At 40.9% G+C, this 27,645-nt stretch overlaps 2 protein-coding genes and 1 long non-coding RNA gene across 6 annotated transcripts; 2 read left to right on the top strand and 1 right to left on the bottom strand.

Annotated features, from left to right (window-relative positions):
* Positions 1-318: 318 nt before the first annotated feature.
* LOC119115584 (carbohydrate sulfotransferase 11-like) lies at positions 319-14,356 on the top strand. 2 transcript variants are annotated; one of them, XM_037240253.1, is made up of 4 exons: positions 319-863; positions 10,544-10,620; positions 10,958-11,119; positions 11,665-14,356. In XM_037240253.1, exons 1-4 carry the CDS (start codon positions 701-703, stop codon positions 12,343-12,345), a joined length of 1,083 nt encoding a protein of 360 aa, XP_037096148.1. In that variant the 5' UTR covers positions 319-700; the 3' UTR covers positions 12,346-14,356. The 2 variants fall into 2 exon arrangements, with proteins under 2 accessions (XP_037096148.1, XP_037096137.1); XM_037240242.1 differs by having other exon boundaries at positions 10,955-11,119.
* Positions 1,747-2,922, top strand: LOC119115586. The gene is made up of 2 exons (XR_005096168.1): positions 1,747-2,191; positions 2,302-2,922. It is a non-coding gene; the product is annotated as an uncharacterized LOC119115586 (long non-coding RNA).
* A 2,424-nt stretch (positions 14,357-16,780) lies between the features above and the next one.
* Positions 16,781-27,436, bottom strand: tmem201 (transmembrane protein 201). Of its 3 annotated transcripts, XM_037280147.1 has the most exons (13): positions 27,200-27,436; positions 26,170-26,290; positions 25,896-26,090; positions 25,638-25,817; positions 24,863-25,203; positions 24,594-24,791; positions 21,155-21,372; positions 20,772-20,834; positions 19,847-20,036; positions 19,746-19,789; positions 19,425-19,544; positions 18,362-18,637; positions 16,781-18,322 (listed from the first exon to the last, which is right to left on the bottom strand). In XM_037280147.1, exons 1-12 carry the CDS (start codon positions 27,298-27,300, stop codon positions 18,465-18,467), a joined length of 1,944 nt encoding a protein of 647 aa, XP_037136042.1. In that variant the 5' UTR covers positions 27,301-27,436; the 3' UTR covers positions 16,781-18,322; positions 18,362-18,464. The 3 variants fall into 3 exon arrangements, with proteins under 3 accessions (XP_037136042.1, XP_037136026.1, XP_037136033.1); XM_037280131.1 differs by having other exon boundaries at positions 19,746-20,036; positions 27,200-27,435; XM_037280138.1 differs by having other exon boundaries at positions 16,781-18,637; positions 19,746-20,036; positions 27,200-27,435.
* Positions 27,437-27,645: the final 209 nt, after the last annotated feature.

Raw genomic sequence — 27,645 nt, 5'->3', positions numbered from 1 at the left:
GGTCCCTTCTCAAGGTTTCTCATTTTCCCCGGGCAGGGGTTTTGAGTTTTTCCTTGCCCTTTTGGGAGCTTAAGATCAGGGGATGCTTTGAGAATAATTGTCAATTTTTGTCTATGTGAAGCCCTTTGAGACTGCTTGTGATTTAGGGCTATACAAATAAACTTGACTTGACTTGACTTGTATATAATAAAGACACACACTGAATACGGGGGGTGAAATAAGGGTTGTTTGGACACTTGTGTATCAGTAAGCTAATATTATTCACTGCAATGAGACTTGCAAAGAACAGAAAGTTTCCTAAAGGGGCGTTACGCGCAACATTTGCTGTGACGTCAACTCCCAGAGCCCCTCCATCTTTGGTGAAGAAGAAGTTCGTAAAACTTGGACAAACTACTCAAAGTTCTGATTCGGCGTTTGAAATTGTGGATACGAAGAAGGGTTGTGCTTCTAACCATTCGGGTTCGTCACACTAGTAAACCGATGTCTTCTGAAAAGGGGGTTTAGCTTGACGTCTTTGACATCGGCACAGCGTCAGCGGGTGGGTGAGTCACTCATGTCCCACACTGGAGGCTAAACAGTTAAAAAGCGATGCCCACACTTGTCTCGGATGGCCGCTCGTAGACGTTCTTCGCACCATTTCATTCCCCGAAAGGCTGCCGGTTCCTCGGCGAGTTGCGCCCTCTTTTTATGAACGGGGCCAATGCCGGTGGACAGCGGCGAGGGGTCGCGACGAGGAGACCGCCAGCAACTGAGCCGGTCGGGCGTCAGAATGAGGATGCCCCGAGGAGGACGCTTGTTTCTGGCGACGTGCCTGGGATCTCTCCTGGTCCTAGTGCTTTACTTCCAGAGTATCGGCAAGCCTGGTAAGTCAGCCCCAGACACTTTTATTCGGAATAGAACTTTCTTGTCTTATTCTCACACTCAATGCAACTACAACGAATCGTCGCCTTGCGATCGAGTAGGAAAGTAAAAAAAGAAGAAAAGAACGAACGAAGGCTTTTGAGGCCAATCATTTAAGTTAACATCGGATAGTTTACAATTCATGTCAAAGTATTAAAGTTATATTTCCTTAGTAAGATGTTGTATTAGGAGTAAAATATCGGATCTTTTGTCTGCTACTATATGAATTGATTGACAAAAAAGCTGTATCATGAATTATTCATTCTAATATTGAAGTATGACAATATTACTCGTGGTAATAATATAAGTACAGATGGAGTTGCATATGAGCCAGTGCACAAAAGGCATGCATGCATTTGTACGTTGTACATATGCCAAAGTACAAGTCTAAATATTGTACTTAAACTCTTATCTGATAGGAGACCTCTGTCAAGGTTATGCAATCGTAGTTTGGATTTCCTTTATCTTGCATATGACTTCATATTGTACCATTAAGATTTGTGCATTTACCAAGGGAATCGTGTGTGTGTGGGGGATCACTATCTTGTGTCATGGTTTTAAGATAGTGTTGTGGCTGACTTTCAATAGGATGTGGTCAATCTGCAGAGGGCAGTTTAAATGAAGTGTATGTCAAATGGAATGAATATGCATCAAGTATGAATAAGAGCAATGTGGAAAGTGAAAACCTTTGAGACCCCCTGCATTCCTATGTGTCCCCCTCCCCTCTTTTGTTTCATGGGCTTAGGCCATCATAGACTTTAGAAGGCAGATATTACTTCCCTATGGAACAGCAGATTTCTCTGGGAGAGGAATCAGTACCAAAAGACAAAGCCTCAGTAAGTAGGCTCTGATTGATTGGTGCTAAGCAAGCATGTGAGCCTGGACAAAATTTCCCCCCATTGACTGTAGAGCTTGTGGATCTTATAAACCTTGCGCTCCTCAAGCTTCCATCTGAGGGTGCCCGACAGATGCTCTGTAGGGTTTAAGTTTGGTGACAGTGTATGCCAGCTGGCCTTTACCTTCAGTTTTTGTTACCATGTTGGAATACTGTCTTGGTATCATCAGAGCATAAAACATTGTTCCCATAATCCATGTCTTAATCCATGTTTATCTTCAACTATGCTTTCTTGTGCATCATCATTAAAAGAGGCTTCCTTGGGGGACGACAGCCATGCTTGATCAGTTTGATACATTGTATTGTATGGTCTGAGCACAAAGAGGCTGACAAGACCACCTGGATATGATGCTGAGCATGCCTGTTCTGAGCAGAAGCGGTCCTGTTAAACCTACTGTATGTTCTCGGGCCACAATGTTGCAGCTCAGTTTCAGGGTGTGGGCAGGCTTCAATATAGCTACTAAAGCAACTGTTCATTTTCTTTTCCGTTTCTGTTTTGCCACAAGGTGCTACTTTGAACTTCCAGTGAGCAGCATGAGAGAGTGTTAAAAGGATACCATCAAATTTAACACACCATCTCCCCGTAACCCGAGACCTTGTAAAACTAACATGTCACATGAAAATGACACATTTGGACCTATTCACTTTGGCGTGTACACTGACTACTTGTAGCAAAGTGTTATTTTCTTAAAGTTTATCCTATAAAAATTGTTTAAAAAAAAAAGTGACAGTCTACAGTACAGAATATAAAATGTTATAAATAAAATTCCCATTTTAAATGTAATCACAGCCGACATGTTAAGTCAACCGCTGTCACAAAATATGCATTCTGAATTTGAGCAGCAATTCACACATGAAGCAACACACCTGAATAGCCTACAGTGCCCACGCAACATCACGCATGCTGCTTGTCCTGTCTGGGCCTGCTGCACAGGCTCACCAGTAGCCACTTTAGGCCCAGTGAAGTTCATGATGAATGTCAACGCACAAGCTGTCATTTTTTTTCTTGTCCGGATCTGACTGTACAAGGAAAAAACTCGTCTGCTTTCTAAAATTGCAAGCAGGCATGTTTGATGTGTTATAGTCACTGTTGCAAACGTTTTATGAAGAAAGAAATTAATGGGGTAGAAAAATCACTGAGTTACCCTCCGGTTTTAAACATGGACATACGACATACACATTAAAGAAATACACTTTTGCACTTCAGAATGCGCTCGAATCATAACATTGCCTTCACCATGACAACTAACGATTTATCTTAGGAAAGCCAATTATCTGGCTGAGCCATACTGTACATCCTGCATTGCTGTACAGGAAGCTTGTTGCATATTATTGTTTTGGATTCATTGTCTGACTTCCTGTGCCAACACCCTCAGGGTGGCTCTCAGGAAAGAAATACAAGCTTTATCCATTGTGCAAATATAAACTCATCAGTCTTGTCATCGTTATTGCTTTAATGGTTATTTTATCTATAAATGTCAGTATACCAATGTGTCTCGGGTGATGGCTGATCCGCTCAAACAAGAATTTCGTGCGACAGTCAATCAGGAAAAACATAATTGAGCTTGAGAATGAAACTGGTAATAGATGGGGTCATGGGTTTAACTCAAAGGCTACGTTCACGCTGCAATGCATGGTGCCCACTTCGGACTTTTGTTGTTAATTTTTTGCAAAGCCCCTATCCCACTGAGGGGGGAACTATTGCGAGTGTTTTCAAATGCAGCGAATGTTGCAATCTCAGCAAGATTTGAGAGGGTTCATAAAAGGTTGCAAATGTTTGCCAAACTGTTGGCAGACGTTCGCCTGTAAGTTTTCTTGTCACAATTGTGTTGTCACTGTATTTTTTTTTAACATGTTCAACATTTCCTTGCATGAAAACAAAATCACTAAAAAAGTTAGCGAACATCTGGCAAACATTTTGCAAACATTTGTGACCATGTACCAACGAAGGCGTAAGACTATTTTTCACAGCAGTCATTTTTAAATTCATTAATAATACAAATATATTATTGTCCTTGCTGAATTATTATAAAACTATGGATTTTCACAGAACTTTTTGAGGGTGACTGGTGCATATGTTCAGGATCTGGATACGGGTGCAGGTCTAGATGTTTACTCATGTTCATTCAATATGAAATCAATGAAACTTTTGAGAAGCATAATGGCACCACCCTTACCTTTGTCATCCTCTGTGAATCAAAGTAGATCGCAAACTTAAAAGGTTTGACAAATGAACAGTCCAGTCTTGGTGTCTTTGTGCTCCACTGAATGAAACTCTAGTTTAATAATATCTTTATCAAATGCTAAAACAATAAATGAAAAGGTGCAGAAGAAAAAGTGTACCACTCGAGTTTTTTTTTATTTGACTAAACAGAGTCAGCAACTCACTTGTGCAGTGTGTCAATTGAGTTTGCGACCCTGCCAAGTATCATCACAGTGTGAAGCACTGCAATTTACTGTGTATGCACTTGTGGAAAACAAAGCAAAGTCGTGAGTGTTTACTTAAGTCAAACCCATTCCCATGTGCTAATTTGCTAACAGCTCCATCGGAATCACCATAAGTCTACAGTGCATCCCGTTTACAAAAAGTCAGGACCAGACAAGTTTCTCACCACAGTGCCACAGTTGACTCAAAGAGGTAAAGTTGGTTCTCCTGAGTTGTGACAGTGATGGATTCCTCCTCACAGCTTTAAGCTGAAGACATTAAGGCCTTCTGAGTGAGTCAGTCCACCACAGCTAATTTTAGCTCACACTTACTGTAGGCGGTAAAGAGACACACACTTATTTGAAACTGGACACATAACCAGAAATGTGTAAGTCTGTAAGACCTGTGCTCGACCTTTTATCATTCACCTGCTCAATACTGCATTAGGATAGACATCACTTTAATAGGTCAGAACTTATTTTTCTGTTCAATGGTGTTTAACAATGTTTATCTTTGCTTATGTGTTAACAAGTATTGCTTTAAAATGTTATTTTCTGATGAAGCATATTCTAATATTTTGAATTAATAATAATAAAAGAAAATAAAGCTCTTGTCAGTTTTATTCTTGCAATATTTTCAAATTTTTGTCAAAGTACCGTTTTGGTACCAGTATCGAGGTACTCTATGCAAGTTTAGTATCGAAGCCAAAATGTTGGTATCGTGACAACACTATTCCTCCAAATGCTCTCTGAAGCTAAACATAAATACAATTCCACACCATTTCAATTTATTGCACGTCTTTGTGATACACATATTGCACGTGGAAATGTCACAATGATATTCTTTCCTCCTAAATTGTTCCACCCTAGTGTATTGCAGTTTCGAGCCATATGAAAGTCCAGTACTTGTATAATCAAACGGCTTAAGGGCTAACTGACACTAGACAACGCATAAAATTGCTTCATGACACTTGACTAACAAGTGGTTTATATAACCAGTGTGAATTCCACGAGCTTTGTTCAAGCATGCTGAATTTCTTTGGCCCCCAACACAGCTGAAAGACATAGACAGGTGCTCAATATCTAAGCATATCGGACAATGGGTGCAATCGTTCCACTGGCCAGTTACTGCCACCTTACATAATAAAAAACAAAAAGCAGAATGACCAGAAATAAGTGACAAAGTCAAGTGTCCTGTCTCAACGTGATATCCTGTGTAAATGCGGTCAGCCTGCCTCAAGCACAGTCTGAGTACAAACCAGCAGGGAACTTTATTATATAAATATTTCATCCTGGTACTGGACAACTACCCCAGTTTATACCCTATCATTAAAAGGAACATTTAAAAGCAAGTGTCTGCACAACCTTACAAAGGATATCACCTATTGTAAACTCACATCATCTTGCCGGTGTAATTGCAACCATGTGTCGCGCTTAAGCATGCTCATATGTCTGCCCCGTGTAAAGGAGGCTCCTTGTTTTTCTTATTTGGCTTTAGTTTCCTTTTCAGGACCAAAATGTACTTTGCGTGTATACTTGACCTGGATGAAATAATCAACCACAGCTTAGCTGGTCTATTTGGATTCTCAAGAATATTAATGCTTCATTATACCAAGACATTTTAGACAATTAATGTGTTCAAATTTGTGGGGACCTTTCTGTTCTAGCATGACTGTGTCCCATTCTACTGAGCTAAACCCCAAATCTAACAAATACTTTCAGGTTGGTACTCGAATACAAATGTCGAGCTAGCACTGACTTCATACGCTCTTCTACTTTCACTTTTAATATGTCGACTATTACTTTTCTGCTGTACACGGCCTTGCTAAAAAGAGGATTTAGTAAGTGAAAGCTTTTTACTTCTCAAAGTAAATATCTACTCAGTCAATGTCGCATAATGTTCTCAGCTCTTTATCATGATCACTGAGCGGAAGAGCTTTTTAAACAGGGAAGCTAATTTGCTCACAAAGCAGGACCCTGATTTTGTGCTGATTGAAGATTAAAGAACTGGCCCACACATTAACGAACATCCTTCTCCCACCAATTGTTTTAAGCTCGTGCTGTCCTGTTTATAACGTCACGTTGACTGAGTGGACTCGTGTTTATTCGGGAAAAGAATATTAATACCACTGCATAGACTTTAAGCACTTAACAGACACTGAACCCTGACCTGTTTGTGTAGGGGCTCAGCTTCAACCGTCTGCATTGCTTCACTTCCTGGGTTTGAGCGGAAGCTGTGGCTTTCTGGTGTGTCAGAGCGTATGACGCAGAAAAAGATGGTTATACAGAAACAAAATATGAACCTTTTACGTGAATAGGTTGCAGACAAGAGATTATGGTATGGAATTTTCAAATCTACATTGTAGTGACCAAAACAAACATGATGTTGCTTAAATAAAACAAAGGACAGATGCATAAAAGAATGCCAAGAGTATCAATTTATTAGACTCGACACCAAACTTCCCTCTCAGACAGTATCGAGCTGAACAGAGCATTGGTGGAAGAAATCAGACAGACACAGGAATGTCATGCTGCAGATGGAATGTGGTGCACGATCAGTGGAAGAATTTAATTGAAGAGGGAGGGCAAGGCTAAACAAAGTCACCTTCAGATGCACTCCAGTGTAGGCAGAAGGGACATTACAACAAGTCAAGTTTGTTGCGATAGCCCTGCCCCTGAATCACAAAAGTCTCAAAGAACTGGAATTGGAAATGGAAGGGGCAAACCACAGACAACATAAATAGGTGCCAGTCATCCAAAATGAGCTGGTGATTACTACTGACCACTTGAATCTGTCCTTGGACCTCATGTGTCCATCCCCACCACTGATTGTTCCTATGCCCCCTCCATAGCTGCGTTTGTGCCAGTGGGATGATTTAAAAAGTAAAATGATGATGACAATAATGTGCTCAATAAATTGATTTCTAAAAATTTTAGGATGCTCGCTGTTGTCATATTGATGACTGAAATAGGATCACACGATCACACACACGATCACACACACACACACACACACACACACACACACACACACACACACACACACACGCACGTCGGTGTGGCTTAGAATCTGACCTGTGCCCTGATCAAATTCACCATAATTGGGTTGGATCAATGATCTTTCTTTTTTTAACAAGACACTTATCTGCCCCACATTCCGGCAACTTGCACAAGTGACAAAGACAGGTCATTTCTTGAACATACAATAATAAGAAAGCCCATCTATCAATACTTCACATTCTCATCAGCAAGCAGCCTCAGGTAATTATCAGCAGTGTGAAGGAGGATTAAGTCATCTTAAACCACGGCGTTAATCATTTTAACTATGGAGCAAATTCAGTAACCGTGTTCACAACAAAGGCGAGCTGAGGTGCAAGTAGGCATTTCTAATGTGATTATTGCTGAAGGAAGTGCATTGCAAATGAGGTTGCAAGCACTGCCAGCCTAGAAAAAGACACATCTGGTGGACACAGGCTTCTTTCACTCTTATTTACAGGCCTGTTTGGCTTTCAGACTTTCCATCAACCGCTGGTGACCTACCTTGTTCTCTAGCTATTAAATGCATCCTGTGCACTTGAAAAGCAATGAGTTAAGAAAGCTGTAAATCTGAGAACTAAATAATGATTTAAATATGAATTGCTGAGTTACTATGAATTCATGATACATTTGATGCATTGGTTTATTGCACTTATTAATCACAGCACAGTCTTTGTTCAAGAAGCAGTGTACAAGCCAATACACATGGACCATCCCTTTGCTAGTCACATGAGATGGTGTTGCAATTTAAAAATATATATATATATATTTTAGTGTATTCATTGGATTTACTGTCTCAGTTCCTCATAGTCATATCCTGAGTACTGTCACATGGTGACAGGAAAGGTTTGGAACTGCTAAAATGTGAGCTGTAACTTTAAGGTGTAATACATTTATTTTGAGTGTGCCTGTAGTTTTGTTTTATTGTACAAGCAACTTAATTTGTATCATTTTCTCGAGCAATCCTAAAGAATGTGGTGGTAGTGGTGGATTCTGAACCAGCCATGAGCGATGTTGTTCCACTCCAAATATATGGTGGTCAAAGAATAGGTAGATTTAAAAAACAATCATTCGATTTATCTTTTGTGTATAACTAAAATAAGATGCAATGATGTGATTTTACTTTAGATATGCAATGACCATCGATCCTACTTGTGTGATATTGCTTAACTGATTTTTATTCGTTTCTTTTAATCACTAAATAATACCAAATAAACTAAAATAGATTGATGTATAAACAGTAATCGTAGAAAATATCCTTTAAATATACCTTAACGCAAATAAAATTGTATACAGTTATTTGAATGGAATAATCGATAGAATAAATTATTCTAATGAAGATTCAATAGTGACAGCCTAAATGGTATTAAATAAAGTCAAAAGTCAAAGTCAAAGTCTGCTTTATTGTCAATTTCTTCACATGCCAAGACACAAAGAAATCGAAATTACGTTCCCACTATCCCACGGTGACAAGACATAGTACACAATATACATACAAGTAAACAACGCCAAAAAATAAAAACAAGAAGGCACAAACAATGAATAAATAAGAGTGATGAATAAATAATAAATAAACAAATAACAATAAATAAGAGGAGCAAAAATGGAGCAAGTGTGCATACAGCAGACAGTCAGAATATAGCGCAAAAGTACAGGACGCTACGCAGAAGGGGGGAGAGAGTTCAGGATCCTAACAGCCTGGAGAATGAAGCTGTTGGTGAGTCTGGTGGTGCGGGAGCGCAGGCTCCTGTACCTCTTCCCAGAGGGCAGAAGATCGAACAAAGAGTGAGCGGGGTGACTCACATCACTCACAATCGTGGTCGCCATGCGGGAGGTGTAAATGTCCTTCAAGGAGGGGAGTGAAGCACCAATAACCTTACCAGCCGTGTTCACTATGCGCTGCAGTTTTTTTTTATCAACGCCCTTGTGTATGAGACAAGATGTCACTTGTTAAGATAAAGAAATAAAGATATACCGCTAAACTGTAAGTTGAGATTCCCCAGTCTCACAGACACTGTGTCATGTGTATTTACTTTCCACGAGTAGGCTGCATTCTGTGCTGCCACGACATACTATTAAGGCTCTAAATCACATCTTCATTTTGGCTATAGTCAAACTGGTAAAATACTTTTTTTTTGTTTTGTTTTTTTTAACTCAAGCCCTCAACCCAGGCGTTGTCTGTTCCTGCTCAAGGCTCCACACCATAGGGGAGCTTTTTCTGATACTAATTCTCCTTTGGGAAACAAATTGTGGGAATATTCAGTACACTGAAGTAAATTCCAGGTTCTCATATACTGTAAAGACTGCCATCCAATGTAGATTTTACCTTTAATACCTGTAAGAGCTTTTTAGAGAACTTTTCTCGCGTTATAAATCATGAAGTCCATTCTCCTCCTCGTACGAAGGCTTTGTGTGAAGTTGTGAAGCAGACCTATACATTGTTTCAGCCACATGTGCAAAACTAATCACTTCTCAGCTTTTTTAGCCAGACCTCAATACCACAGCCAGTCTTGGATGGATGGGGGATGGGAGTGGGAAAAGGGACAGTGAAAAGAAGAATGCTTTGATGAAAAACAATACAGGACATTTGCAACTTTTCTATCAGTTCTGTAAGGACTGGTCCTACTGGCAAATTTGTTTATGGAATGTAAAAGAAAAGACCCCCTTAAAGGTTAAATAAGTCTACATAATAGGCATTGGATAAGACATGAAGTTCCTATAAAATGATGGAGGAGAAACCAGAGTAGGAGCCAACCCTGGGAGCGGAGCAATGAGGTATTCTGGTCACCCTCTGGCCACCTCACATGGCGAGTAAAATTTTAATACCTGTGACTTTCCTGCCATTTTCACAGTGATAAAAAGAAATTGGACAAACTTAAGATATTGTTTTTATAAAAGCAAGAAAGGATGCCAGCGGGAAGAGTGGAGATGAAGGTGGAACAAAGAATAGACCAACAATTCTGAAAGAGTTGAGCTTATCACCAACAACACTAAAACACACACATACTATGTGTTATCATTGTGTAACCTGCAAGTGTCACCATGTCGTTAAAAGTATAATTCCTTACTTATGTTACTGTGTTGTGTTGTTCGTATGCTGTAGACGTTTTTCATTGCCCCCTAGAGTATGGGAGAATATCGCCTAACTGCAGGAGCAAGCTATACAGAGTATAAAATGCCGTAAAACACGTGCCGGCCAGATTCCCCACGTCTTATATCCACGAGCAGCCTTCACGCATCAGGCATAAACCAAGCTTGAGAATATGACCCAAAAATGTCTGATTACAGAACCCAGTGTTGGGACCAGTAGCACGCCAAAGAAAAGCAGGAGAAGTCCACTGCAGACCCTCTATAGTGGAGACCAGGTAAGAACACACACATCAAATACAGTTTGCTTCTGTTTGGTACAATGTACATTTTGTTGTCCAAATTTGTCAAGCCCACCAAAACCAATCAGTTTATACCTTAACATTTTTTGTCATCCTTCTGCTGCGGTATTAAAATAACGACGTAACGCAACTGATAACTTTGCTGTAAGTTGTTTACTATTGTGGAAAAGAAAATCTTAAAAAAACTACGGCTTGGAGATCATGGCTTTCCTACCAAATTGTATTCTACAGCTGTTCATGTCATCCCGCAACTAGTCGGCACTTTTAGAAGTTGCCCCTGTTTATGTTATTTTAACCCTTGTCCTTCAAGCAGCGGCAGCTGTTGGCTGATCAGAAGTCACTTCAAGGTCGCAGGGAGCTGCTGGAGCAGGCTTGTCTGAGTCATACGAAGAAGCGGCAGGTTCTTTCCCCAGAAGATCTTAAACACCTCATTGTGGATGACAAACACAGCCTCATTTACTGCTATGTACCCAAGGTTGGTAAATACGACCTTTCCGAACACAGTTAATTTGTTCCATGGCCACGCTTATAACGCAGAACACTTGTATGAAAATACAAGCCTCTAATATTGTAACATAAGAAATGCATACAGAAATGAAAACCGTAAAGAATGAACGTTTTGCCACATTTTTTGCTTCATTTCAGTGGACATTGTGCCACTCCTTCGGTGTGTACACTTTGGCCACAGTAATACAGATGTAGAGACACACATGAAGAAGAGTTTTGCAATGGGTGCAGTAAGCTTCATGTTGAAGTCACATATCTCAACACAAGCAAGCTTTTTATTTGAGGGAGTAGATCAGTTTAGTCTGAGGTGTAAGTGGAATTTACGGAGAATTTGGGGTAATTGTGCGTCAACTTTTGCACTCACAGTGGTACAGAAAAGGAATATCTTGTCATATTCAAATCATCTGTAATCCATATATTCTTAATCGTAATGTTCTAAGATGAAGTTAAAATGGCATTAAACAAATTGTTACGCTGGTATGTCTGGGTCATGTAATGCGGCCTCCCTTCCAGGTGGCCTGCACCAACTGGAAGCGCATCCTCATGGTCCTCACCAGCGACGGCCGTTACACCGAACCCCTTGCTATCCCCGCCAATGAGGCCCACGTAGCAGGCAACCTGCGCACACTGTCCGAGTTCTCGGCCCCCGAGATCAACCGCCGCCTCCGCAGTTACCTCAAGTTCATCTTCGTGAGGGAGCCTTTTGAGCGCCTGGTGTCAGCTTACCGCAACAAGTTCACACGTAGCTACAACACAGCTTTCCACAAGCGCTATGGGACGAAGATCATCCGGCGGCACCGGAAAAACCCAGACCCGGAGGCTCTGGAGAATGGGAATGACGCGTCTTTCCACGAGTTTGTCCAGTATCTGGTAGACCCTCGGACCCAACGAGAGGAGCTTTTCAATGAGCATTGGGAGAGGGTGCACTCCCTCTGCCATCCGTGTATGATCCACTACGACGTGGTGGGCAAGTATGAGACGCTGGAGCGAGACGCCCATGCTGTGCTTTCGTTGGCGGGGGTGGAGGACACGGTTGAGTTCCCAACGTCCAGTAAAAGCACCAGGACGGATAGCAACATGGCGGCACGCTTCTTCAAACACATTAGTCCTTTTTACCAGAAGAGACTGTTCAACCTTTATCGTATGGACTTCTTGCTCTTCAACTACTCGACTCCGGAGTATCTGAGAACTTGATGAGAGGGGCTTGATCTTGTAATTTAGATGCAGTTTTCTTTGGGATGGGGAATTTGCACTTTTTCATCACTGTGGACTGATTCCTCCTCCTCCTCCTTGCTGTGTGTTGAGCCTCATATGCAGAGAATTTTTTAATTTTCTGGTGAGATTTACTTGATCAAGAGCTGCACGATATAGCCTTAAAATAAAATCCTGATCGTTTATACGCAAGGGGGAAAAAAAAAAGTCCAATTTCTGATAATAGATTTTTTTCCCAGGTCAATTTAATTCAAAGTACAATGACATAATTAAAAAGTTGGAGAAAATGACTTTTTAAACATACTGTGATGGGAAAATGAATCTTAAATTGGCTTCATGAATCAGTTGTACTTTTTGACTTCTCCAGATGGGACACTCAGTTTGACATTTGGCTGAAAGCACACTCACTTGTCATTTCTTATACCCCTTTATAGAAACCAACAGTGCCATCTAGAGGAGTCAAAAATACAACTGGTTCATAAAGCAAATTTGAAGCTTCATTTTGACATCACCGAATATAACCCTTAGTACATTTTCATAAATAATTAACAAAAATATTACCTTCTGGATTAATATGGTATGCAACAACAAAACTGTCACTAAACACTATGAATTAATGGTGCGGCTTAACAATGAACCTTTTTTCATGAAAATGTTCACAAGATCCCACATACAGTCCATTCTTAGGCAAGGAAAACAAGCCCGTCTACAAAATGAGGCTATAGGCATGACCTGTTACAATGTCACAAATGATCTCTGAGTGGGCGCTTGCGCAATGGAGAGGTATTTCTGGCCTTCATGTAATTATTCAACTGTGGAAAGGTTACTTCATGCTGCTGTAAAGTTTGGTGAACTTCCAGACGCTCTTATTTTGAAGACACACCACCAGAAGTAGTCGGGTAAAAAGTGAAACACTGACTTGATTGGATTTAACCCGGATGAAGTTTGTAATGCTTTTACATGAGCTGTCGTGCATATTGTCTGAAGTTGATCACAAAAGCCACTTCACCGTTGAAGTAGATCAGTGTGTGGCTACATGACTGCTACTTCTGCAACATATAAAGGTGCACTATGTCTTTGACAATGTTCAGTGTGATGAGTGACTACTGGCCAGGCTCCATGTGAAATAATTGTGCTAATGTTGTCTGTTTCTTAGCAGTAGTTCTAACTTTCTTTTAGCCTTTAAATATACTTTGCAGCAGAATGTTTGTCTGACGCCGCATTTCCAAAGTACTGACGAAACAATGTCTCGTGAGTCAACTAGCTCCACTGTGTTTCCGAAAAATGCCACATGGAGTTTGGGGTGGGTGTAACCCCTGAAAAGAATGACGCATCGATATAGTCGATTAAACGACCAGCAAGGAGCTGTATCTTACATGAAACGAGCATGGCTCTTTGAGCCTGGGACCAATGAGTGAAGCCTTATTGTTGTGGAGCTGGTTCTCCTTTTGCAGGTACTAACTGTGAACCTGAAAATTCAGTCCAAAGCTCCTCTGGTATCTGGAAAAATGTTAAATTATACATATCGATGCATTAGATATTTATTGTTGTACAGTGATGTATGTCGTCTTAGTAGCTAGGGGGGACAAATATGCAAGTTGATATCGTTGAGATATTTTGCCACCAAGAGCAACATTACATGGATTATGCAATATCATTGGATGAAAACCACCTTTGATTGATGGCAATATTTATGTAACTGAAAGAGGGAAAAGTGTCATTTTGCATTGTAGAAAAATTGTAAATAAAGAAATTACATTTACATTTCATCTATTAATCAACTAGAGATGAGATCGTTGCAATGTCCATGTTTGTGTATTAATTCTAGTGTACTGCAAGGGTTAATAATGTCTATATTTGCTCCCACCCCTACTATTAATAGACTTTGTATGCTGAGTTTGAGTGACTAGGGATTAGATACAAAGAGTCTGTTACTTGTTTTTTTGCACATAAAGCAATGCCAAATAAAAATCCAAAGTTTATTTGTTACAAACCGACTACTTGTTTCTTTCAGTTCACAGTGTTTTACCAATCTGAATGGTTTTCATTTCAGCTTACAGTCACTGCCCAATTCCAGTAAGCTTGCCATCCCTCCACTATTGCCGCCTGTTTCGCACTGGGCAGCAATACTGTATAAACAACGGCATGACTGTGGTCGAAACTTGAGTGAAGCCCAGCTCGGGTCAGAGCTTCCCTTGTTAGGGCCCACCGGGGACATGAAGTGGTGGAATCCACCAACATCAACATTGCATAGGCTTGCAGTCATGAACAGCAAAAAAAGGATGTTTTATAAAAGGGGCTTGGGTACAGCTTTTCAGGATAAGATTACCAATTCGTATTCATATATGCGGATCCATACAAGTATCGATAAGATTGGTACTAATCAGTATTCCAAACTTTTCCTCTTGTGTTCTCTCTGATTGGCAGTACTAGGCCAACAGTAAGTAAACCAAAGCAATGGTAGATATGGTTGAACTTATCTTCAAATAAAAACAAGCTAGGTGTGTGGATTGAAGGAATTTAAAGGAAAACAACCCTCCTCTGGGCACCGTACTACTGTATCAAAACACTTTCTTTACAAAATTTTGTAGAGTTACAAGCTCCATCAAGAAGGTCGACTGTTGGCCTAGCACTGAATGAGTGGATTTTGATGGTTTTTTTGTTCATTGTTCCACATGCTTCTGTTCACATTGACTCTTTGACGTCAGAATCTTCAGTAATACTGCCTCATGCATAAGCTGGAGGTCCACTCCTCCGTAACCTTTCAAAGTTCCGCTCAAAGCAATCACTCAAATAAGCGTGTCTGACCACGACACAGCCGAGCCTGCCTGAGATATGGTATCAGCACGACTGCTCTACAGGGAGGCCAAGATGCCCCCGCCAGCCACAACCGGCTGCCCTCCCATGGAGCCCACAGGGCGTCAGCTGCAGCAGCCAGCACCCCATCTTAACTGAGGCCTGCTTGGGCCGTGACTGGCCCGCTGGCTACCATCAACGTTACATCAACCAGGCAACAATGGTAACAAAGGTAACAATGCAAAGAAAGCCACAATATATCACTGAAGGAAGTAACTCCAAAAATAGACTTGAACAGGGTTACTTACTGTTCCAGAGAGTTGGTATCAATCCCAGGGAAAGTGAAAGATGGTCTGCTAATCCACAGTTGTATTGTCCCAAACTAAACTGTTTCCGATAAATTAACGTGTTTTAGGAGTTGCATATTTGATGCATAAAGTCCAATCACTAGACTTTCTGTGGCTCAGATGTAGGGAGAAGAAAGACACTATTGTTCTCCTGCCATACCTGTATTAGAGTTCAAACAGGGATGGGTATAAATGGTGAAGCTGGGTTTAACGACGTCTCAAGATGAAAAGGCGGGGTTAGTGACGTCACAAACTAATCTAGAGTCACAAGCCCATTTAGAGTGCTGTTTGTGCTATGTTGAATAGCCATAGGCAAGAGAAACATGGGTCATTCTTCTCACAACTTTGGGGACTTACCTTGGCTGGGGGATGCATATTTATGATTTAAAAAAAAAAAAAAAGTTGAGAATTTCATGTCAGGGTTGCTTTAAGAGAGGCAGTTGCCTAAGGTTATGCAGATTAGTACTACTTGACAAGTTTGAGAAGTGTTATTTTATAGGAAAAGCAATTTAAAATTTTATAATGTTTACCCTAAAAGTATTGGTATTGGGGATACTGGCACCAGTATTTGCTTGGTATCATCAATACCAAATCATGAGGATGCTTCCAACAAGAACTGTGTAGTTTATATTTCAGATGATACTTCTGCAGAGGCTGTGCAGTTAAAGAATGAGATTTATTCAGTGCGATCAGGTCGATCATAAGTTTGACAAAATATGACAGGTGGTCTCAATAAAAATTCCATCGACCCCAGGTGAAACAATTCATTAAACACATGGAAGTGCTTTTGAAAAGGAAGGTTCCGATCATATTTGTATACAAAATTGATTGTGATTTTTTTTTTCCAGAATGCGAACTTTGCGTTCCTACTAGCTGTACACAATTAATCCCCTCAGAAGACAAATATTTCATTGAGTTGTGACTACTATATGTAATGAATTTACTTTTTCAATTAACAAAGTTCTCTACTGTATTTTAAATAATTGATGCACTTGAATCTTGACACACAGTAACCACATTTTTAAGCTTGACTCTTTGGTGCCAGCGTCCAGGTTTAATTTTTTCCAGAGGTGAGTGATTGAATCAAATATAAGATAAAGTTTCTTTATAAGTTTCTGTATTAAGCAGATACGGAATTAATACTGGTACAGTTAGAAAAATAGATTTTATTCACCTGCAAAAATGTACAGTTCACTTTGCTCAGCGATAAAAGATATTCGCACAACACTCAGTACATACAAATCATCCCAGAGCCTTTAAAAGTTTAAAAAGTCTTTTTTTTGCAACAAAAATGTCCAAATAAATTAAGATCGTCATTAATCATTGTAACATGATTAGGCTCCTTCCAAGACATGGTTGCCACTACATTTGTACAGTATGAAAATTGCACCAAAATAACAAACCTCATGGGAATAAACGCACACAGGGACAAGGCTGACACAGTGTTGAATCATTTTTTGTGTGCAATATTGCATTTCTATAATTTCTGTTTAGGCCATCATTCTTTTTCAATGAAACATATAAAACACAACAATTAAGTGCAACAACATTCACAACAGGAAATTCCAAACATGTTGATTTTAAGGTATCTCAGCTTTTGTGTTTTAATCGCTTCAAAGGGAGACAACTCTTGCCAAAATGGGTGCTGAGAGAATACAAAGAGTTCCTTGCACTCAACTTATGTTAGAGCTTGGCAACACTTGACAGACACTACAGGGAAAACACAGAGCAAAGACATACTGATAGTGTTTCTACATTTAAAAATAATATAAAATAGTGGCAAAGCATTGCTGTCTAAATGAAACACCTGTCACTTCGAGTTTCATAGCACCAAAATACCACAAGAGCGCACAAAATAAAATCCTGTACACTTCATTTGTATTAGACAGGGCTTTGTCGTGGGCCTAAAAACAGTGAATAGTTACATTTTTCAAGTGAATTATGGATGACAGAGTCCATAAAAATATCAACAAATCGGTGAATCTGTGAGTATTGTATTGCGGAAAGGCAGGAAAACACCTTTAAGATGCAATATGTAAATTAAGTGTGCACTACAACCAGGGGTGCAACAAAAAAACTGCCATGGTCCTCCAATGAACACCAGACAATATTTGGAGCTGATTTTTTTTTCCGACCCAATGACCTTGTGCATAACTGACAGCACATATGGGCTGTTTGGTGTAAATACTACGTCATTTAAATATAACTGAATCACCCTCTCCCATATTCGTAATTACAAAAAAAACAAATATACCAGGTCTACAAAATGCTATCTAAAACAATGCAATTTACCGTTTTATAAAAGGGCCTTGAATTAATAATTAACACAATTGAGTTGCCTGGCCCGTTCCAAAACCTATTTGAAAACTCTCCTGCATGTATTCAGCCATAGTCAGTCTCATGGCGAACGTAGTCATTAGCGGGTGGCCGGCCGAGTCAAGCCAGCTGCCACAGCGGACATTCATAGGCCACTTTGCAAAGCACCGCAAGAAAATCGAACCAAGTCATGCTGCATGTGAAGATCAATGCCTTATCCAGATTTGAAGTTGGCCCTCGGAAATAACCGAAATGGCTGGCGTCAGACTTGACTGCAAAATTGAGGCTGTTATGACCTATTCTTATAGTGTGCAAAAGAACAGAGACAGATTTGAACTAAAGCGCAATATTCAATTTCCATTTCTTTGCTTGTCTGCATTCAAAATAAACCACAGTAGTGGAAGCCCGCACAAGAGACGACCATGACATTACAACCGGACACTGTAAACTCTAATAAAAAGGTGACGGTCCATAAGGGAGCAATGGTGTCAAAAAAATATATATAATAATAATTCCTGTCACACGTGATAAGGTCCAGTGAACAGCACATTATTGCACATCTCAACAATACATTTCAAGCAAACACTTGTACGCAAAAGACGATTTTCATCCCAATTCCTAAAACAGGAGTCATGTATGGTGTTAGATATTCTTGAGTCTTTCTAACAAAGTAGAGACAACCTCATGGAACAGGGGAATGGGAGAGCCATCGTCCACCATTCGCGTCCAGTTGTAGGACATCCAGAGAGCAGCAAACAGCAGGTTGGTGCTCAGGCTGAAGAATAAAAGCACCATCCAGAGCCGCCGTGTCTTATCTGTGCAAAACCAAGAAAATCAGTCTTTGCCTTTATTAAGCATTGACATTTTTATCAGGTCGCAAGACATTCAAAGTCTTTAACAAGAACAGGAGCTATTTAAATTTGCTTCCTGCAAATGCATCCATCTCAATTGACATTTTTAGCTAAGGGGAAAATGACCAGTGGTTGGAATCTTAATAAATCACAAAAAAAATGATCGACCTCCATCAACTAATCAACATTCAAAGGGCCCACCGTATACTCTATACTGTACATAAAAGAGGCTTACAGAATAGATGCCATTGTGATCAAGTTGGACAGTACTCCAGGAGATCTTGCCAACAGCTTTACAACGATTTGTGACCATTGAAAATGCAGAATGACTGCATCCTGTACACTACTTACACATTAGAATTTCAAGCTAACTCTATAGAAAAACAGCACACTTTTCTTTTTCAACAAATGAAAATAGCTTACAAAAAAATGTATTTATTTGTCACTATGTATAGTTAAGACTAAAGGTTTGTGTGCTTTTCAGTTTTAAACAAGACTCACTTAACTCACTTGTTTTTATTTCATCCTAGAATGGTTTATTTCTACTTGGAAACCTGGTTTCCCGAAGAGACCCTATTCGACCTTTAGAAGGTTCCACTATGAAATAAAAAGTCAATTGAAGACTCAAGCAAAAGCCTCAATTTCAAACTTTCATAAAACCAAAATGTGCAAAAGGTCATCAATTCAAATAAATCAATATCCATATACAGTATAATAAATATAGAAAGATGCTGGATGCTTAAAAGCTTACTTTGTGAGGAGGGGCTGTTTTTTGCTAACCCTGTCGTCGTGCCAACCAGTGAAGTTAAAGACTCAGACGAACTGCTCGCTTTCTCCTTCACACTGTCGTCTTCGTGTATTGAAGTCAAATCTGTCATAGAAAATCACTTGTCTTTAAATGTGAATTTGTTAGCAGGCAAAGTCATTGTCATGAGGTAAATCACAGAAAAAAAAAGAAAAAAACTGCGAAAATGTGCGATGAACATGCCCTCATACCCTCATAGACATTTGTGCCAGTGAAGGCACACCAATGAAGACATTTAGCTGTGTTGCTGCTGCACTCACGACTCACCACTCTGGCTCGAGAAAAGTGGCATGTCTGGTGAGTTGCGACCGCTGTAAAAGGAGGCCTGGTCGGAGTGGAGCATATTTGTCGAGGACACTGGCGGAGACCTGCAAGTGGACTGCGTCTTATTGGAGTACATCTTGAGTTTGGGGCTGCCCAGGTTGAGACGCGCCGGGCTGATCAGAGGACGACTCTGTCTGTCCGAACCAGAGCTGGACGTCGCGGAGCCGTCCACCGAGGGAGTCGGCGAGAGCCCGGGCGATGATGGGCGACTCCATGACTTCATTGAGAAGTAGTCTATGGAAAACAAGAGGTGACAGACAGCCCAAATGAATGCTTACGCTAACACCTGCACCGGTCCAACTGAATGTTTCTTTCTGTCAAATTGACTATTAAGTGGAGTTAATGTGGTGTTAAGCCGATTGCACACAGAGTGATGTGGCCCAACATGACCAAACTGGACAATCGCCAAAAACTTGGTAACCCAGTTACACTCGCACACCTGGCGATTAAGCCCCGCACACATCACTTCACTGAAATAGAAAAACAATGCCCCCTGGTGTTCAAATTGGTCTGTAAAATACTACAGAAAAAATATTCTAAAATAAAACAAGTTGTATGGGAATGTGATTTTTGTTTGTGTTTTTATGTTATTAATTTATTGCTTTAACTGTGCTTTCATGTCTTATTTTTATTCTGTGCAGGATGCAGCAATGGTTGTTTTCAAAGAGCTCTAGAGGAAAAAAATGAGCTGAGATTAAGCACTGCCCTCAAGAAAATAAAGATAAGGCGTTTGTCACTGGCATTTATAAAATGACAGATTTAAGGATTACAGACTGCTTTGAAGGAGACGTACGGGAAATCAAATTCAAGACAGGCCTGTATTATTATCATCAGACAGTCTACATTGCTTAAAAAAATTAATCAAGGCTTGTTTGATTAGGCATAACTAAACTTTGCATTATTTTTAGGGGAACATTTGTTTCAAAAGCGAACTGTGGTCGACCTTTAAGGTTTTTTGCATTTAAATACCTGAAGAAGGGGAATCTTTGTAGACCGAGGCCGGTCTGCTTCCACTGAACAAGTAGCCTGAATCTGGAAAAACGAGAGTGATACATTAGTAATCCCTTATCCCTTTCTGTTACTGTAACAATTTTGTTCCATGGTCAGGACATGGTGGTCAAGCAAAATCTAATCGTTCACGCCCCCTAGTGGCATGAAAATATGAATAGAGCTTTAGGAGCCCCCTCTGAACAAAGCAAATTTCAGTGAGTTATGATTCTAATGCATGTTAATAATCAAGACTTTGATTTCCTGGTACAGACGGACGAGGCGGTGAACCGTTTCAGTTTTTCCATCCCACACATCTACAAATCTGCTGTGGGAATCAAACCCAAAGGAGTCATTAGTGCTACCTGTCGTTGTGAAGGTGGAGATGGTGCCAAGGCAGAGGACGTTCTTGAGTCGGCACGGCAGAGAAGAGAGCGAGCCCTTGGGTTTTGGGGCAGTCTTATGGTGGTTTATAAGCTTGAAGATGTTGGGAGGAGGTGTGGGGATGAAGGAGCGGATCATTTCGGGAGTAAGCAAAGCGGGCTGGTTGCTTAGGGGGCGCATGGAGGAATCCGTGAGGTTTCTGCAAAACAAGAGCAGTGACAGTCTACTAACCTGCAACTGAAAGGGTAAACAAAAAAGAAGACAGAATAACGTGTTGGAACGTCATTAATTTTATTCTGAATGTGCAGTATGCATAACCCTTGCGTGGAAAGCCGTTTGAGTATTTATTCACTACCCGTAATATTGCACATAAAGTCCATGTACTCGTACACTCAGTCTTCACTAGCAAGATATTTTTTAGTAGAATCGTCTTAATAGTCATGTTTTTTGTACTACCGTGTGAAATTGGTGCACACCAGGACTAAGACAACTCTGGCATAGTCCCGAGGATCAGACTGTCCCAGGATATGAACATTAAGTTGGATATAAAAAAATACTAAGAGTCGACACATGGTGCACTGCATAGTAGCACTAATGTTTAGGCCAAGTGTCAGCGCTTTGTGAACAGTGCCAGAGATGCCATGACAGCTGTCAACCAGCAAGCGACAGCTGCCCATGCATGCACTTCAAAACAGCTTGGACACATTGAGGCCGTTTAAACCACGTTTGACGGTTATACAGTGGCGGTTAAGCTTGAGGTCAAGTCAAAAAGTCCAATTGGCGTTTTCGGTGAACAGAGCAACTTTGCATTTACCGTGCATAAAAAAGGACAAATGCTTATTTAAGCTGTTTATTATATATACAGAGCAAAACTATGACAGTCTTAAATAACAGTAGACTGGTGGGTAGTAAAAGTTAGATTTCAGCATGCAGACAGCTTTCAAACAGATGAAAAACAAAAGCCATGGCAAAAGGTTGCACCACATTCAAGCAAGATGTTGAGACCAGGGATCACCAACCAAGAGTGACTTCTGCAAAGGGCGAGTTTCTGGATTAACTACCTTTCATTATGTTATTGTTAATAATTAATGATATTCATCGATGTGAACTCGAATTAATAACAATTTACTCATGTGATTCTTGATGGCACCTGATGCAGGCACTATAGTGATGACTCCTGGTTTAGACTTTGTGGACACCTTTCACTGCTATGCTGTCTATTGACTCCCATTTGAGCTTGTCAATCAACAACAATGCTACGTCATTGCTACTTTAATACTAGTATAAAGCCAACACAGACAAAATAAATACTCTGCAAAAGTTGTAAATTTACACGAATAAATATTACTATTTGTGGATTCAATTGTAATACTACAAGGGATAAAACAAGAATAAGTCAGTTTAGAATATAAAGTCAAAATTATCAATGAATATAATGCAGGCCACGGGAGACAGCAGCCGCAGTATTATCGTACTTCCTTTTCTATGTGGAAGCTTGACACATAATGATAACTTCATTTTCAGCATGTCTAAAAGACTTCACATAATGTTCAGGATTATAAATGCTATTAAAAAAAACTTGTGCATACTAATGCATACGTTTAGCATATGAAACTGTAGCTACATTCGAAATAAGTTGAAACATCAAAAAAGTAGCGCTTTGAAAGACACATGCTTATCACATACAGCATCACAACTAAAAGTGGCGTTAAACCTCAGATCACTGGTTCCCAACCTTCAAGGCACCCATTAAAAAAAGAAAAATCTCACAACACAACACCCCCCCCAGAAAACCACTAAAATGGTTTACTCCCAAACTGATCGACTCTGGGTAAAATCTGGCTCGGTTTAACTGAACACAAAGCTGAAATAGAAATGACTAGTCGGATACACAGGCTAATTGTACCTCATGCCATCCAATGGAATGGCATTTCATTGTTCTGTCTTTCACCATGTCACTGGCACAGCTAATTTATTTTGTCATTTCCTGCGACATCCCTGGTTGGGAATCATTGTATGCACTGGGAAGAGTTGGACACTTGACAGGATAAAATAAAGCAAGAGGACAGTGACAGAGGGCTGAAGTAAAGGCACGCACCAGCCAAGTGAGGCACTGTTGTAAAATGAAATTGTGTACACCGCAAGTTGTAAGAGTTGGTTGAAATTGACACTATATTTCCACAGAACACTTGATTAGGAAAGCTCGCAATATTGGTTTGGGGTTACAGCTCTTTCTGCTCCATTTTGTCAGCCACAATGATGGAACATTCTCGAGATGCTGGTTCATCCTGATTCGCTACATCCCAGTGCTGCAAGTGCATTCATTTTTACATCTACCGTATGAACAGATATGGAAAGAAAAGTGGCGACAACACATTGGCTGGTACGTGGAGGACAAAATGAGCAAGACAGTAATGGTTACATTCAAACATTATATAGTACAGAGAGGAGGAAAAAAAGAAAAGAAAAAGAAACTGCTATTAGAGATGGTAAAATGAAGGTTCAAATTTGAGTCCTAAACCAGTTGTATTTTTTTGGCTCCCCTAGATGGCACTGTTGGTTTAAATAAAGGGGTTTAAGAAATGGAAAGTCAGTGTGCTTTTAGCTAAATGTCAAACAGTGTGCCATCTGGAGGAGCAAAAAAATACAACTGGTTTATGAAGCAAATTTAAGCTTAATTTCCCCATCACTACAGTTTAGGCTGCTGGCTCAAATCACAAAGAAAAGTGTGTGCAGGTGGGTCATTTTTATGCTCAACTTGTGCATTGGCTGTTGTGGACCCAGTTACAGGGTAAACCGGTTTTTGGGTAAACCTTTGATTGTTGGATCAAGTGAGGTGTGTCAATCCAACACAGAGAACCTGGCCTCTGCGTTGGTATCTTGCGTGGCTAGTCCGTGATAGTCATAATACCATTTTTGACGGAGTATGAAATTGTTTTGGACGTCTTAAAATGTTAGGCATTATTCAAATCTCCAGGAATTCCGTTTTTTAACAGTGTATCACATGAGCGGGTAAGTGGCCAGGCGATGACGCAAATCTCCCAGATAGCAACTGACTGGGACGCTGGAACTTTAAGCAGTGGAAGGAAAAAAAAAAAAGCTTTTACTATCACGACAATCATTTTTAGCATTTTACAAATATTGAGGACGGTTAATAATGTGTGGGAGCACATTTAGTGTTTCACACAATTTTGATGAGCAGAAACTCTAACTTCTCTATATTAGCTTGACTAGTGATTTATTGTTGTAATATTACCGATGCTGCTGGTGAAATGTCTTGCTTGAGCGGCGATATAAAAATACACTAAAAGTGTGTCTCAAAACTACACATATTTTTGCATGATTCTGGTTTTGTTAAAAATGAAGAATGAATGGGAAGCAGCAACAACAGCTCAAGTACATCTGTGCTGAGATTCTGACCTTCTATATCTGCCTCTTCGTTGACTCAGAGGGTTGTGCGTCGCTATGGCGGCGGCAAAGCTGACGATGCAACAGAGCACCGTGGTGACGTGTGCGGGGGTCCAGCTGGACGCGTCATCCTCAACATACACTGCCAGCAGGTGCCAACACAAAACCACGAACCACAGCACTGAAGACACTACGTCGATTCTCCTCAACCTGATAATCAGACCAGATGACTTATTGCCTACCCCTCTTCAACCAGACATCCACAGAGAAGCGAGACTTACCTGGCGGCTCCTGCTAATAAGAGACCAACGAGACACGATGACAGGCCGACACAAACGACCGTTATTTGATTAGCTTGTCCAAAGAGCCACAAGAACTTGGCATAGTCTACAAGTATAACTGGAAGGAGCTCCAGCAGGCTCCGCCATGACTGTGCGCCGCCATCGCTGGTGCCATTGTTGGTGGTCGACACATTGCGGGCGTCAGATTGGAGACGATTCTGCTCTTCGTTTGACGCCTGCAGATCGACTGAGAAAGACATGGCGAGCAGGACGGCGCAAATGACGAAGGAGAGGCATCTGAGCAGTACGACCGCCATAGGAAGCGATGCAGAGAGGGAGCCCTGTGGAGAAATAGAACAATGGATTAGAAGCATTTAAGGCTTTAGAAAAGTAGTCAAACAAAGGGACGAAAGTGTCAAAAGCATTTGGAACTTGCCCCTATTTTCCACGATAAGAGAAAACTTTAATTACTTTGAACTAAAATTGAAGGACAATTTTAAAATGACTGTAGCATACTAAGCTTTTGATGGCCACATGGGCCGAATATGACTGACAGATCTTTAATTTGACACATCCTAAATGGGGCTCAACATTAATAAGTGGCCACTATGAACATCGGTGTTATAACTTGGATCACTTGAAATGTGTTGAAATAGAGCCAAAAGAATTGTGTACCGCATAGGCAGTGGACACTTGGATATGGCATGTTAATCCAGCATTATTCACACATTATTTTTTCAAATGACATTTAATGGCGATTCTGCGCATACTGTACCTTTATGAAGCCCCTCAGCGACTCTTTTGTGCGTCTGAGGTTATTGCTCAGCAGCACAGTCCTAAGCTGGCGGTTCTGATACTTGATGTAATAGTCGACAGCTGCCTGACACGGCCTGCACAGCTTGTAGTGCTCCTCCAAGTGACACTTGTAAGCGTCAATCTCGTCATCGTAGTTCCCCTAGAGAATGAAAAAGAAACGATTATTTCCCTCTTCAGGCTTGACAATGGCAAAGCAAGCATTTTAATTAATACACACATCATCCTTTGGTATGAAAGAGGCCAGCAGCTTGATCTTAGTTGACTGGTTGTGATTGCACTTCCTGCAAAGCAGCATCTTCGAGTTCACCCACTGCATGGTACCAAGAGTGACTTGAGTGGGAATGCTGCCAAACACGCCATGGTTCAGGTCTTCTGTGTACTGGGCCGGAATTGGCTTGTTGTAGTCCCCATTCTGATATCAGGACAAACAAATGTTTAGACACACAACAAGGACGTGCACCAGGAGTAATGAACAGTGAGGGGAAACTTACATCCTGAAAACCATTGTACTGGTCACAGCTGGGACAGTCCCAACAGTTCCTGTTGCCATACGGAACGACTGTGTCCTGGTTGCAGAACCAGCAGTTTACAGTCGCATTCAGGGGCTTTTTCCTGTCAATCGATCAAAGTCGTTGTTTTAAATAACTATACTTGAATCATGACTCCACATTTCATTATCAATAATTAAACAGCTTATACTATCCTAATAATAATGTGGGGAATTTTCAATAGATGTAGAATTGACCCACTTTGCAAAGTGCCAATGCAATTGTTATATTATACAGGGACAGATAATGAAAAGAAAGTCCGACCAGAACCTACCACCTGCAGCTCAGTGTGGGCTTCCTGAGCCTGGCCCTAGCTGGTAGGATAACTGCACACCTCAGTCAGGACCGGTGCGAACCAGCCATCCTGCTCATCCAGTCAGCATCATCCGCGACCTACTGCCCGCTGCACACCTCAGTCAGGACTGACTCGACTCAGCTCAGCTGTCCTGCCCACCCAGCCGGTCTCGATCCTACGGCCTGTCCCTGAATGTGTGCTTCCGGCCAGGTACCTATATTGGATGCAGGTAGACGATGTCTGCAATGCTTCATCAGCTCTGCTGCCTGTGTTGGACGCAAGTGACCACCTGGCCGACCACCGGTGTGCTGCACCCTCTTCCTTACAGCTCCGCGCCCATGCCCGCTTTCTAGTCTGACCACCCTGGTTGTGGCCGACCTGTGCCGCACACCATCTGCTGAGTACCCTGGACGCTGTCGACACGTACGCCTGTTTAAGTGAGGCTCGACACTCATCAGCTCGCACCGTTGTCTGTGACTCCCCCGACGAACCGCGCCGATTCGTGGAGGGTTTCATTTTTTTGTGGGTGTGCGTTTTTTGAGTGAGTATCTTTCTGGATGTTTGGAGTGGCCGCGCAATATAGACAGCAGTTTAAGACTCATTATTTAGTTGCAATAACGATACTTCACGCACCCTTAAATCGTTTGATTTGCCGGTTCACCCATGCCATTTTGTTACCTGTTAGCAAGCTTGTAGATGAGCGCACCGCCTGCCACAAACGCTGTAGTGCTGTACAACAACTGAGGATAGAGTCGCAGAAGGTCATTGAACGTCTCCATTGCATGAACCGAAAAGCTGATGGTAGAATAAATTGGAAATGCGTCTTTTTTTTCCTTTTTTTTTTTTTTTTTTAAAGCTTCTGCTTATCCATGTTGCACGCCGAGTTGGAACTAGCTAAAGAGCCTGTCTTTTGTCCAGGCCCATGTGTCGGAAACGGAAACTACGTCAACACTGGATGCCCCGTTAGTGCTGCATTTGGGAAAGATGTGGAGAATTATACAGTATATTGTGGAAAACAAATTACAGGATTACATTGACTTGGAGAAAAAAATATCATTCATTTTTAATTCAAAGACAGAAAAATGTATATCTTTTGCTAAGAAAGTTTCATATCCATAAAAAAG

This window comes from Syngnathus acus, chromosome 2 (genome assembly GCF_901709675.1).
Source record: "Syngnathus acus chromosome 2, fSynAcu1.2, whole genome shotgun sequence".
NCBI classification, from domain to species: Eukaryota; Metazoa; Chordata; class Actinopteri; order Syngnathiformes; family Syngnathidae; genus Syngnathus; species Syngnathus acus.
The sequence above is the reverse complement of the archived record's forward strand: the minus strand, read 5'-3'. Positions and strand labels throughout refer to the sequence as shown.